The sequence below is a fragment of the Hydractinia symbiolongicarpus genome, chromosome 9, assembly GCF_029227915.1.
Source record: "Hydractinia symbiolongicarpus strain clone_291-10 chromosome 9, HSymV2.1, whole genome shotgun sequence".
Lineage (NCBI taxonomy): Eukaryota > Metazoa > Cnidaria > Hydrozoa > Anthoathecata > Hydractiniidae > Hydractinia > Hydractinia symbiolongicarpus.
Window position 1 is genome coordinate 12,767,843 of NC_079883.1, and position 13,910 is coordinate 12,781,752.

At 32.6% G+C, this 13,910-nt stretch overlaps 2 protein-coding genes across 4 annotated transcripts; one reads left to right on the forward strand and one right to left on the reverse strand.

Annotated features, from left to right (window-relative positions):
* The first annotated feature begins 543 nt into the window (after positions 1-543).
* LOC130656136 (DNA-directed RNA polymerase III subunit RPC6-like) lies at positions 544-8,390 on the forward strand. The gene is made up of 8 exons (XM_057458960.1): positions 544-769; positions 3,463-3,530; positions 4,102-4,169; positions 4,826-4,938; positions 5,324-5,467; positions 6,376-6,483; positions 7,335-7,529; positions 8,062-8,390. Exons 1-8 carry the CDS (start codon positions 578-580, stop codon positions 8,134-8,136), a joined length of 963 nt encoding a protein of 320 aa, XP_057314943.1. The 5' UTR covers positions 544-577; the 3' UTR covers positions 8,137-8,390.
* Positions 8,298-13,728, reverse strand: LOC130656137 (uncharacterized). Of its 3 annotated transcripts, XM_057458962.1 has the most exons (7): positions 12,913-13,158; positions 10,007-10,149; positions 9,571-9,619; positions 9,144-9,229; positions 8,878-8,928; positions 8,504-8,562; positions 8,298-8,409 (listed from the first exon to the last, which is right to left on the reverse strand). In XM_057458962.1, the coding sequence occupies exons 1-6, from the start codon at positions 13,087-13,089 to the stop codon at positions 8,505-8,507; spliced, it is 564 nt and encodes a 187-aa protein (XP_057314945.1). In that variant the 5' UTR covers positions 13,090-13,158; the 3' UTR covers positions 8,298-8,409; position 8,504. The 3 variants fall into 3 exon arrangements, with proteins under 3 accessions (XP_057314945.1, XP_057314946.1, XP_057314944.1); XM_057458963.1 differs by lacking the exon at positions 12,913-13,158 and adding an exon at positions 13,497-13,728 and having other exon boundaries at positions 8,298-8,562; XM_057458961.1 differs by having other exon boundaries at positions 8,298-8,562; positions 12,913-13,157.
* Between the last annotated feature and the right edge of the window lie 182 nt (positions 13,729-13,910).

The following is a 13,910-nucleotide window of genomic DNA, read 5'->3' on the forward strand; positions in this document are numbered from 1 at the left end:
CTTAAATCCGTGAGCTCGAAACGACGAAGCATTATTATAACTTAAACTAGCAAGCATTCCTCAAACTTCGACACTTTTTTATATATTTATTCCTCGGAATCTGGCAATTCTTTTCTAACGGTTATAAATACGATGAATACTGTCGTTACTGCTATATGGGTACTGTGATATCCTCATAACGACGAAACATCGTTGTATTTTTGCATGAAAATGCTTTCGTGAAAGGTCAAAATGCAAGGAATTAAGTTAAAATCAGAAATATTACAAGTTTAATACACAAGTTGTCACGGCACAAACCACGCCAGTCCAAAAAAGAAAAAGTCTGCATCTATTTGCTATTTCAAGGAATCAGGATATTCAAAAAAAAAACCACGCAAAAATGTGTTTCTGCTCGCTAAGGTTTTTCAAAATCATCAAATCATTCCCGATGTTTCCCCGGGGGAGAAGATTGTCGATCCGATAAAGGCATCCGGTTTCTGTTTTGGATGCCCCGATAGTTTCTTTAGATATTCTTGATTTACCAAACCAAAATCTAAGTGTCAGTATGTTCAATTGTCACCGTACGAGTTAAAGCAACATGGCGGCCGGCATTGGGGAAGCCAACGTGACTGTAAAACAAGAACCAGGAGAGTTTGTTGATATTGAAGCCAAAATTATAGAACTTTGCAATGAAAATCCTAAAGGAATCACAGATGGTGTTATTTCAGAATCCATACCGGGGATATCTGTCCAACAACGTGTCAAGGCTATCAATCGTTTGCTTTCAACGGTAACAAAAGGACATTTTTTTGTCAAGAACTTTTTTGTGACAGTCTTAATATAACTGTAGCTAACATGCACCCCTCAAACTTAGATCCTTTTTTTAATTTTAATCTGGCAATTCTTTTCTAAAAGTTAAGGTGTTGGTATAATGTGTTGGTTAGGTTCTCTAGCTACACAAAACCCAATACCGACAGTAGTCCAAAACATATATATTAATCATATACGTGCATATTTAAAAACATGGCACATATGTGTAAGCCTGTCTATGTAGGGTGCTTTGGACCCAGTTTCCTAAGGCACTATTTCCTTGAAATATTATATTATATTTTTTATTTATATTATATTTATATTATATATATTCACTATTTTCTCAATTTTTGTCAGTTAATGTTGTTCCCATGGTTTTCGCTTGTATTGCGGTATAAATGCAAATGAAAATATAGCACTGATTAGCGCAGCGCAGTCCCCTATCGAAATAACATTCGTAATTCGGAGGACCGCTGAAAAGGTAAATAGTGAATTTTGTTTGTTTTATTTACACAAATTTACCGACTCCCCGACTCGACTTTCGCCTTTCAAAGTGAGTCGGTCGGTTGACGCTAACCAATTATATTTTTGAGGGTAGCCTATTCAATAACTCACTATTTTTAGAAAAACCTTATATATCAAACATCATTAAACATCAAGAGAGTATGGATGAAAAAACCCAAAAAAAATAAGAAACTTTTTAGGTTTGACGATTCTGGTATTTTACACATAAAAGTTTACATATAAAACTCTAAATGGAAAATTTACACTATTTTGATGTTGTTTTTTCCCCATAAACTACCCGTCACTCATAATCCTTTTCCTTGAAAACCTTTGAAGGAATCTTTTTGCAAATCTTTGCAATGTCCAAATTTTAATTGTTTCTTGTCTTGATGAGTTTTCTTCTCCTCAAAAGGTATTTTATGATCCAATAAGTTGTAACCTAAAAAAATATTGAGACACACTGATAGATATTTATTTTTTTATAAGAACTAGTTTAAAAGAACATTTAAAAATTAACAGATGATCCAAACTATTTGTTTTTTTTGTGAACTACAAAGGTGATATTGGTATCAAGTTCGAACTGCTTGTTTGCGACTCCTGCTTCCGAAATGAATGAAAACCTTACTTGCCGCTCTAAATCTTAAAAGTATAAAAAGAAGAGTAGTTATGCACAATAAGAGTGCAAGTCTATAAAGTTTCAAAAGGAATATAAAAAAAAAAAAAAAAGAAAATGATAATAAAAAGAAAGAAAACAGCAAAAAGTTACTGCTCCACTCGAAGCTAAAATAATACTAATAATACCATACAACATTCAAACAAACAAAAACAAGCAAAAAAACAAACAAATAAACAAATAACAAAACACAAAATCATAAAAACAACATAAAAACATAATGAAAAATACCTCAAATTTGCAGTTCCATGCTAAAAAATTGCTGTCGTCGAAGTAAAAACAACTTTTACAACAGTACCAAATTATTTTAGGCTCGCGAAGCCATTTGCTACCATGTGCTACGCTTCCCTAGATAATAACATTATGGCGCCAGAAATTAAAATATGTTTCCTGTGCACTATATGGGAAACATATATAGGTTATATTCTATGCATATAATAAACGTTAGGATTGGGTTTAGTGTAGAGAGTCTTCCAATGTGCTGACGCTAAGACTGCAGGAAAATAATACAACGAAACAACATTAGCTGTTTTGTCTATAATTTTACTGCCATTTTTTTAAAAGGTAATGATGAAATACTTACTGACTGCAATCCTGTTCCCACTCCTGTGTGCCCGCACTCCAGAACAAGTGACATAAGCTCCAAAACAGTGGGTCTTGTTTTTAGTATTGAACAGAAAACATGGCAAGCATGACAATGTCAGGGGAAAGGAGGTTAAAAATAACATTCAAAGACTTCACGTCAAAATGAGTATGGCAGACACAACTAGAGGGGTGTTTATACAAATGCAGGATGGGAAGATTCCTTGGGCCTTCATCAATAATTATACTGAAAATCACGTTGTGTCGACATGGAAAATCTTTGTCCTGTCCCAGCTAAGCAGGATCTCGCTTTAGCTAAGTGCGATGTCCTATTAGACAGGACTTTTTTTTCTTATAAACACACCGCCATCTCTTAATGAATGAAATAATTTCTGCATATTTCAATTAAAAGAAAAAAAATTCCCAACAAACTTTTTTCCATGGCAGGACAAAAATCATCCTGACAAACGTTCCGTTCTGCCTCTCATAAAAAAGCCCCTTAGTATTACCTAATTGAGTGAGTTGCAGCAGCATTGCTAAATTCTAATGACCTACTTAACCATGAATTCAGAAGGATTTAAAATAAGCAACGACCTTGCTATAATAGTTAAAAAATAATAATTAAATAAATCCAATAAATTTGCACGTTGTTTGAGTCATATCTGTAAATGATGCCATAAGAGTTGGCATGATAAAATTTTGTAATGTTGACTTTTTTAAAATTTATTAGCAACCTATCAGTTTTTATTGGAATGATTTATAGAGTTATGCATTGAAGAATGTCTTCTTGTAACTGCGACATCTTGTCTTCTAGCTTTTCTATGAAATATATTTTTGTCCATTGTTTGGTATTGCAAGTAGGTAGCATGTTTCATGAAATATGTTACTTACTTTATGCTCACTTCTTAATGTAGGGAAATATTGAACTTCTAAAAAGTGGTGCTAAATTGCTATATCGATCCAAGGATAGTTCTGCTGGGAGGTGAGTCTAAAATCTTGTTTATAATAACATAAGGTCAGAAAACAATATTTTTTTACTAAGCTATCTGCATGCATAAACTATGTAAACTGCATTTAATTACTTATTTTTTTCTAAAATTCACTACAAATATAAGCTATAGAAAGTTTAAGTTTTCCATGGCAGTATCTCCAAGGCAGTAACATACCCAACGTTCATAAGGGTGCCATTTACTGCTTGTGTTATTTTTGGTTGGGTTTCTAATTTTTTCCAACACTATAAACACCAAGTAGTGAGGATTTTTAAGGAAAAGAATATATTTTTTTAACGCATTATCATAGCAAATAAGGCAAAATGATTTCATGAAAATATATGCAACATCTAAATAGGGAATTCTTATTTAGCCCAACACTGTTCTTCCTCTCACACTCCAAAATAAAATTATGCAAGAATAGCTGCTTTTGTGTGACAACAATCAAGGATTGTGAAACTGTCTAAGTTTGTACAAAGTTAGTTACTCATCTATTTACAGGGTTTTTTCCTCTGTGCAAGCAGCTCTGTGCTTCCTCATAAAAATGCTTGATTACAATTTTAGCAAAACAAGAGGATTTGATGTGGAAGAAAAGTTAATCTTTCAAATCATAGAAAATGCAGAAAACAAAGGTCTGTTTATATATCTTTTTTTTTTTGCATTATTAGTTTTTAACAAAGAACAAAGATGTAATAATTTACTCTGGCTAGCATGATCTTTACTTGTGAGTAGTTTACATATGTAGCAAATGATTATTGATATTTCAAATTGATATTTCATCAGAAGGTGAGAACAGTTGTGAACTCCGCACAAAATTAAAATTGCAAAGGCGCAAAACGAAATGCTGCCTGAATATCAGAAAATTTGTAAATCCATGTTTTGGTTTGTACTTTTTAACTCTAAAGGACAGTGATACGAGATTTGACTAATCGATTTTGTCAATTTATCAGTTGATATTCAAGAATGGATTTTTCATCTAGTAAATAGTTGTGAACTCGCTGTTGTTGCAGTTAAAATTCGGTATGTTGACCAAAATGGCTACGAAAGGACTATAGATGGCTGTGATTTCATGTTGTGGAATGATTTACCCATTCCTCCTGTTGATTTAATACTTCAGAGAGCCTGTTACGCATCAATTTACTGATAAACAATTTGTTTAAATCAGTTTAAACCTCTTTCTTGGCAACATCATGTTTTAAAAATGCCATAGATTTTGGTTATATTGCACTCATTTTGTGCACAAAAAAGCCTCTCAATTGGCTTATGGGAATTTTTTTATTTTATTTAGGAATCTGGATTCGAGACATACGTTACAAGTGCAACCTCCCTATGACACAAGTAAACAAAGTGTTGAAAAGTCTTGAAAGTAAAAAGTTGATTAAAGCAGTGAATTCTGTGTCTGTAAGTTGTTTTGTTGTCTTTAACATTTGAGATATTGCGAGTTAAGATGTAGATAAAAAAATTGTACAATATCACAATTTATTGTCTTTTAAATGCCTGCTTTTATATAAACAGTCCGGTCGAAAAATGTATGAAAGTACTATAGTACCACTGGGTTGAGGAATTCTTATACTGCTGTTAGTTGGACAAGGTTTATCTTGTCAAGCAGGGTTGTTCTCTTACCTGCTATGGTCCAGGTTTAGTTTATTAGTGTTTCGTTTTTAGTAGTATTCTCTCTACAGGCTTACCCATGAGGTAAACTTAAAAAACAAGTCACTATCATACAGGAATTTAGATGCTTCCAATAAGATATTTTGGATCATCCATGTTGTTGTTTTTATTCAAGGCGGGTAAGAAGAAGGTGTACATGCTGTACAATCTTGAACCAGACGCATCAGTGACGGGCGGTGCTTGGTACAGCGATCAAGATTTTGAAGCAGAATTTGTTGACATCTTAAACCAACAATGCTTCAAGTTTCTCAATCAAAAGGTGAGCGCTTCTCAAGTCGTACATTAATCTATTTTTCTAAAAGATATTCCTGCTGATAATGTGAACCCTGGATAATTTGTAGTTGACTGAAAGTGCAAGAAGGATCTTTCGCGATTTTTACGATAATTAATGCTCTTTTAACATTAATTCTCCGCTGAAAACTGTTTGGGATGAGCTTCAGGAATAAACGAACTACGTACAGGGTTTCTGCGTCTCTTTAATGCTCCTCAATTCTCCTTAACTTTAAAAAGTCTCCTCAAAACTCTTTTTCTGTAATCTTCCCAATGTTTTTATTTACGGAATGTATAGAAATACAATAGGTTCACTCATAGCATCACCTGTAAAATGTCCTCACTCAATTTCTTAAGTAGATAAAAATTACCTCAAATTTTCTCATTTTTTTTATGAAAATAGTGTCAATTTTCTCAAAATAGGTTAAAAATTCTCATCAAAAGTCCTAAGTTTTCTTAAATGCGACTCTATTAATGGAGTGGCAACCCTGAATGTATTTTTTCGTTAGGGTGTTCTGTGTGACTTTTTGTAACAGCGTGTATCGGCAGGTTTTTTAACTTTTAGTCAGGTCCAGAAGCGTTATTCAACGCATTGGTCATAGCAAAGTTAATAAATAATTTTTTTTTAAACCTCGCGAATTTTTTTCTCGCGAGAGTTTCGTTAGGAAACGCTAGTGGATTTAAATCAGTGGTGGTAATTGTTTAAAATTACGTTTTCTTGTAAGTTTTAAGTGTCGTACATGTTTTCTATGTTTTGTAGCGGCGGTTTGTAGCGGTTTGTATGGTAAACTCTGAAATTCCTTATCCAAATGGAACGTGCTTTATTTTTTTTAAACTAAAATTAACTATTTTCTCCAATGTGACATTTGCAAATCATTTCATTTTGTTTTTTTTCAGTATGAACAAGCACAGGAGATGAAAGTGGATCCCTTACTCAAACGCAACAGGTCTTATGCTTCATCGCATGAAGTTTGGAAGTATATTGCAGAACTTGGAATTAGCAAGGTAGATATTTCATTTTCTTTTCCTGATATTATTCCATTTTTTATTTGTTTACTTTTTAAATCTGGAAACAAAGTTCTTTTGTTGTTTTGAGTGAGGAATATTACTTTATACTTTTTTAAAAAAATTTAATATAGATAACATACGCGCCAAAATTAGTTTGAATAAGATATCGAGAGATTTTATTGGTGCTCTACATTAACATCAAAACATATCAGCCTGCAAAAGGAAATTGTTTGCAGATGTCGCAATTAAGCATACCGTGCTTAGTTTAATATCCAATAAAACTTAAAATAACATAAGAGAATGCACATATGAAACAAAAAGGGTCGTCTGTAGCAGTGAAGAGTTGGGATAAATTTTTCAGTTTGTAGAAAAAGTAGAACATTTAAATGATACCTTAGAGAATTAAATAATGCTTGAAATTTGTAAAAAAAAAAAAAAAAAATTTGTACCGGATTTGTCACAATTCCATGGCAAACTTATTTAATGTTTTGCAGGATTTATTTTTGCGAATAGGGTCCCTAGGAATATATTTGCGGTGTTATTTTTCGAAACTTGATGCGGGGACAAACACTTTCCAATTATATGTTTTGAGAACAAATTTTCGCGAGGAATAAAGTAATGAAATTTTTATTTATTTTTTGCAGTATTTATTGTTGGGAATTGGATTTTAAAAAAGCGGAACTATGATTTGTTTTGACCCATGTTGTTAGTGTTTATCATAAAGAGTATATAAAAAACTAGTACTGGTTACAAGGATGAATACTGTTACACTATGTTACTATATTTACAATGTGTTTGCTTATAAAAAAAGGTGTATATTCTCCTAACGTAAGTATGCCCTGTTCCAGGTGACGCTTTCGATCCAAGACATCGAGACTATCCTCAACACGCTCATATATGACGGCAAAGCAGAAATGATTATTGTGTCCGACTCATCAGCCGCTTCATCTGATGTGGGGATAGTGCAGAAGAAACTATTCCGGGCGTTAAAACCATTGATCCCGGTACCTGGTTTAATGAGAGTACCATGTGGTGTTTGCCCGGTAAGTTTTACTGAATAAAAATTTACTGATGTACATCTTAGTAAAGTCCTACATAAATCCTACAATTCCTTTCAAAAATATTAAGACAATGGCTCATTTTTAGCCATTTTACAAAGTTACCGATTATAATTATAATTTTAGATGCGTATGTTAGGTAAGTAGCGTTTAAGATGCACTAATCGCACTTTCAAACATGCTGGCTTTGCGGAATAATGCACATTTTGAGAGTTCAATCTAATTAAATAACCTAAGATCTTAATTCTGATGTGAACAAGTAAAGAGTATAGAAATGGCCTAAAAAACTACTTTTGGGGACCAATGTCAGGGTTGCAGCCAGTCCGGGAAACTGCATTTTTTGCTTTAACTCTCAATTTTCTTAATAAACCGGAATATATTCAAGTTTTATTTTTTTAACCCGAATCTACATAGACAGATTATTCTCATCTGAAATTTGGTTCTGGCAAAAGTTAGTTTCCCCAAAGTAGTTCAATACTGTTCAAGCTATTTTATTAGGATTACATTTTCTCCATAGGTTGTTAAAAACTGTTATCCGGGGGGCAAAGTTTCACCGCAAACGTGTATATATTTAAAAGAATGGCTGGAATAATAGCCAGTGAAAACTTGGGTTTAAATGAGTGCACCGGTTCAAGACCAAACGCGTCTGCAGAACATCCGATTCGGATTAAATGGAACTTTGGAGTCATGGAGAATGACTAGAACAGTTACCGATTCAAGTCAATAAGAGAAGAAATAAAACATTTAAAAGTGCAATATTTATAAAATATTTCTTAGAATTATAATTCTGTAAAAAACTATACACAAATGCAGTAAAAGACATAAATAGCAAAATATTGAAAACTATTGGATGTGTAAATCCACTGTAAAAAAATATTACAAATATGACTTCAAAATACAGTATAAAAGTTAAAAATCTATATACAATCCAGGTAAAATTGTAAATCCACTACTATCCAACTATCCAATACAAACAGCCAGACTTCTTTCCAGTTTGTTGAGGTTTCCTATGGCCGCTCTAAAATTGATAGGCTAAAGTTTAGAATTTGGTTGATGCGCGTATTATAAAATGCATTTCTGACGGTGTTGAACTTCTTCCAAAATTATGGGAAGCGTTTGCACTGCACTGTGCTCGAATTATTTTTTAGAGAAAAAATATCTATATTTCAGGCATATTAATTTTCGCGCAAGTTCTGCAACTCATTTCAGGATTTAAATATCAAACTTTTGTCGGTACTTAAAAAAGTAGGCACAAAATCTGATTTCCGACAATTTTTGCATGATTTGAAACAACGTGGTCAACGTAAACAAAATATAAAGAAAAAATATGTACCTGATTTCGCTTTTGTCTGAACATTTTGTGAGTGCTAACGATAAAACCTCCCTAAATACATAACCTTCATATCAAAACTTTATATCGAGGAATTTTTTATTTAGTTTTTTCTAGCGCTCCTCAAGCGAAAAGAAGAATAAACATTGTTACCTAGCAACTATCTTATTAAATATAAGGAGTCTTTTAGATGTTTTAAGAATATAGGAAATAAATATAAGATTATATGAAATAAACGAGCACTGTTATAAATACCCTACAAAGCATACCTCGCCCATGCCCATCTATCTTGAAAAAACAAAACTGCCGCCTTCTGCAAGTATAGTGACGGATCACGTGGGTAGATTTCTATCATCTAAAGGATTAAAAAAAACTTTGCTAGTCATCTTGTAAAGTAAATCTATAACTGAGACTGGAGACCTTTTATATTGATGGTATTGTGCCCACGAACAACATTTTTGTTACGTGCGACAAAAAATTTGTCCGCGTGACCCGCAGGGATAACTTTAGGGGAAAAACGTCCGCAAAAAATTTTTAAAAAAGGCCACTGGAAGCCAAAAAATCGTAAAATCGTATGTTACCCCTTTTGTTTCTTTGCGTATTTTGGTGGGCCATAAAATGTATGACAATTTTCAATAGCGTTTCTAAATTTCCCAAAAGATATAAAAATTAGAAATCAAAACTGAATCACCGTACCTTTTCTACTTCTGATAGTTTAGACGTCAAATATGTGTTCGACCACTCACTAAAAAAAGAATAAAAAACATAAAAAAGAACTACTAGATCCAATCTAAGTTCTGTTTAATTCATATGTTAAGAACAAATCGCAAAATAAGTTCTGCCATTTTTATAAACCACTAAATCGCAAAATTATTTGCAATTGTTAAAGAAGAAACTTCTTAGGGAATGCATATTACGTTCGTTGAAAAAAAATCCTGGGTAACATTTTCCTTAGCAAATATTCAAAATACAAAATTTACTGTAAAAAGCATTTCAATCACAAAAACAGGCTTCACATTTGCATAAAAAATATTCTAAACACAAAAGTTTGTTTTAGGCCTTTGAATCTTAATATAAGTTTAATAAGTTGTGCAATAAGTTTAAATTGCATTGTTAGGAGGTAAAAACTCACAGCTCATTGTTGTCTTCTCCATTTGAATTGTTATTCGAATCGACCATTATCTGTTCTTCAAGCATCGTTGTATAGTAGGGCACTGCTTGAGGAATGTCACCTGATAGAAAGAAGTGGTCACCAAAATCTAGAGGTTTGTCATTCTAAAAGCAAAAAAAGGTTTCTAAACATTAACGTAAAAAGTTTTGTAAAAGATTAAAGTGTTTAGATGTAGTAGATAAGACATTATAACTTTGAAGTTTACAATTTAGATGGATGGTGGCAGATGCATTCTTTAACAATTATGCACCAGCTCTTTAAAGTCCTGGTATTGCACCTTTTCAGACATTTGTACTTCACAAACATGAAGTACTTTTAAGGTAAAAAAATATATACCCTAACTGTAGTGCAGATTAATCAAATATTGGTCAGAAAATTTAGAAAAAAAGGCTTACAACTTTATTTTTGCCAAACTTTCATAGGTGTATCTACACTAGTTCATCATAGGTAAATTCCCCCTGCTACTCAATGTTTAATTAAACAACAGCGTTTTTAACTAAAGCTGTGGAATAAACTAACTAATTGTCAGCTACAACAATAGAATAGCCTATGAGAAACTTGAACAAAGGACGCATTATCACAGCTCAGGAACAAAAATTTATTTCCTCGTTAGTCAGCACTCTGGCACAATATCAGCTTGAAAATAGTATTCTCAGTCTTTTTAAAAGTAGGGCTGTAAACAAAGTAAATAAACAAATTAAACACTAGTTTTAACAAAAAATAGAGCACTTTCCTCCACTTTAAGGTGTGAGTGAGGAAAAAAAGTGTGGTGTTTTAAAGCTTTTTTTAAAATTATGTGAAAGTTGTAATATTGTTGTATAATATTCTCTGTTATTGTTACAAAATATACTCATATCACAATTTATTCCCAAAGTGATAAACATAAACATTTACACCTATATTTGATCTTTTTAGCACCTTCAGCTGGAAAACTAATGATGAGGATTGTGTTTTTTTCCTTACTCACACCATAATGAGTATTTTGAAAAAATAATTTTGCACACAGTAAAGCGTTATTTTTTGTTGCATTTTACCTTACTATAAATTAAAAATTTATTGCTAAAAAATACAAGGTAGTTGTTGTTGCAGTGTCTTAATAACACATAAATTATTAGTGTTATCAAGTAGTGGAAATAATTTTTTTGTACTACTTAATTTTTGCACAATATATCACATCATTTTTTCATCCCCTTCTATTTCAAACTATATGTATAAAAATATATCATAAGAGAGATAATTTATATGATAAATTGATTCATAATCTTTCTTAGACATTTTGTGGTCTCTAACTTTTAACTTGGATATCCTTAACTTAACCTTAAAATGATGCTGATTAACTGCTACTGGAGAGGCATACTAACAAGGGTGCCGATAAGCCGCATACGTTGTAAAAAGTGCACGCGTTTTCGGGCGAGTTCGGCATAGACCCGAACAATGCCTGAAAAAGAAAAGAAAAACAGACAATAATGATTCAAAAAACTATAAAAATGAAAATAAACTTACTATGTGGTAGCGAAGTTCTTAAAAGAACTGTTTTTGATAGTTTAAAATAAGACTTACTTGATAAATATATTTAACTTTTATTAACTCCTTTATCTTCAAGCGCCTTCTTCTAACTATCGTCCGCATGGTATGTTACAAGGAATTGCATTTCGAGAATGTTCTGGGTGAGTTTGGGAAAGTACGGCGGTTTCCGGGCGACAACCGCCAATTTAATTCGAAAAGTCGCCCGAACTCGCCCTTATATATGCGGGTGTTTGCGGCTTATCGGCAACCTCTTGAATACTATCACAAACAATTTTTTATAGAAAATCCAATAGCTTAATTTTATTAAGGCATTCTGTAGTGTTATGAGCAAGTGCAGGCGAAGTGAGTAGTATAGCTTACTAGTTAAGACACTGTTTCACAGCATCGTTTTGTATTCATCCTGTTCTATAAAATGCATTAATAATTACTCAGAAGGATCATTAAGTAAGCAACCATGTTGCGGTGGTAAACTATTTTGTTATTGGAGCTTACATAAGAATATACAACAAAAATGTTTCAGCTCACACTAAGGTTGTTTTATTTGTTTAAGTAACTCAAATCATTGGAGTGGTATACAAGCTGAGGCAATAATGGCCAATTTGTTCTGCACAAGGAAATTATCAATCATCTCTACAGTTTTATACAATTTTGGAAGTTTCTCAAATTAAATAACAAATGTAGAAGGCACTATGAAAAAGAAAAACAATAAGGAACTTATATATAGCTATATAAGGAAAAAGCACAGTTCTGTACATTTACTGCACTTTCCCACCTCTCTTTACAAAATTAATATTTACCTGTCACAACAAATATTTAAATATCTAATGCATAGTTTACTCTGTGATAAGATGTACATAAACTTCAATCCTGAACTGTCAATTCTTAAAGTGGAGTTGTTGGGGGGCAAATTAAAAATAATTATGACTTTGTGGTGGTGTTGCTCTTGCAGTTGTAGTTATAAGCAAAGAATTAGTGGTCCCCCTGCCCCTCTGTTTTAGCTTGTGTGTAACAACCATTATTTATCCAACATAAATTTGGACGTTTTATGATGCAATTTATGTTGTTGTATATTATTATATAATATAAAAACAATCATCTAGCTACACCTGTGCAAACGTATAGTTGCAGCTGTTCATTTAATTAGCTAGTAGTGTGAAAAGTAAACAAAAATTAACCAAGCACCCTACCATGATTATTTTCACTCATGCATATAAATGATACAAAACTAAGTCTTATGAATACAACCTTAGTTGACCTTCATTATTATCGGGTTGAATTGTGTAATTTTGACAACAACAAAAAACAGACAGTCAGGGCCATGAACTTCAGATAAGTAATACCTTGAATTCAAATGTAAATTCAGGTGAATTTAAAGCATTGGGTGATTTTGATGGTTTTCTTTTCTTCTTAGAATACACTTTATTTCTTTTTCTCTCCCAAACAAATGATTGTTTAGGAATAAACATAGGTGATGGCGACGGGCTTGAAGAAGAATTTCTTCCTTTCTCTTCCGCCATGTTTTGTTATTAATAAACAATCGAAAGTGCTGAACACAATGCAGGTGCGACATGCCCTGGAAATGATTTTTTTAACAGCAATAAATTTTACCATTATAAAGCACCTCCTTTCAACTTCGATTCCAGCACTTTATCGCATTTTTGAAACTTTTGGTACGGTTTTATATGTCTTACACTGCTATAAGTTTGCTGTTAGATAAAAGGTTAACAATCCCTTGTTAATTTCTCCTTTGCTAACTCAGAGAAATATAAGCACTAAGGGAGAGGGAAGAGGGGTTCAGCTAAAGGAGAGCTTCTAAGAGGGGTTATCCTCCTTAGCCTAAGAACTTGAAGACGTTTGTCCGTTTTTCACTCGCTTTCTGGCAGGCAGGCAGGAAGGCAAAAAAGGCAAAATGTTGGCTACTTACTCCTTCCATTATTAGAGAGGTCTTTTTTTCTTGTGACGATTCCTTCTGACAACATCACATTCACAACAACTTGTTGTTCGTATTGAATTATTAAAATCATATTGTACATTACAGTGACGTGTTAAAAAACACAAAATAAAATACAAATAATAACGTAAAATAAAATACAATTTTTTTGAATTTCATTGTCATTTATATTACTATCGTGTGAAAGATATGAGTCACGTGAGCATTGTCAATAAGTGACATTTATTAACAACTACGAGGCGACTAAAAGGACGTTTGATCACTTCAAAAAAATATTACAAAAACGGGCGCCAAATTCACAGCAACTCTCCTCCCGCTATGTTTTTTCCTTGCAGGAAAAACCAGGGTGATTTTTACTAAATATTATACTTAAAAATGTTGCTGTTT

Excerpts from the sequence above, each read along its gene's own strand:
- LOC130656137 (XM_057458962.1), bottom strand. The coding sequence starts at position 13,089 with ATGGCGGAAGAGAAAGGAAGAAATTCTTCTTCAAGCCCGTCGCCATCA. Across the intron at positions 9,620-10,006 it reads GGAGAAGACAACAATGAGCT|TGAGTGGTCGAACACATATT; the intron begins GTGAGTTTTTAC and ends TTCTTTTTTTAG. Across the intron at positions 9,230-9,570 it reads AACTATCAGAAGTAGAAAAG|ATGATAGAAATCTACCCACG; the intron begins GTACGGTGATTC and ends TTAATCCTTTAG.
- LOC130656136 (XM_057458960.1), top strand. The coding sequence starts at position 578 with ATGGCGGCCGGCATTGGGGAAGCCAACGTGACTGTAAAACAAGAACCA. Across the intron at positions 3,531-4,101 it reads AAGGATAGTTCTGCTGGGAG|CAAAACAAGAGGATTTGATG; the intron begins GTGAGTCTAAAA and ends TTACAATTTTAG. Across the intron at positions 7,530-8,061 it reads TACCATGTGGTGTTTGCCCG|GTTGTTAAAAACTGTTATCC; the intron begins GTAAGTTTTACT and ends TTTTCTCCATAG.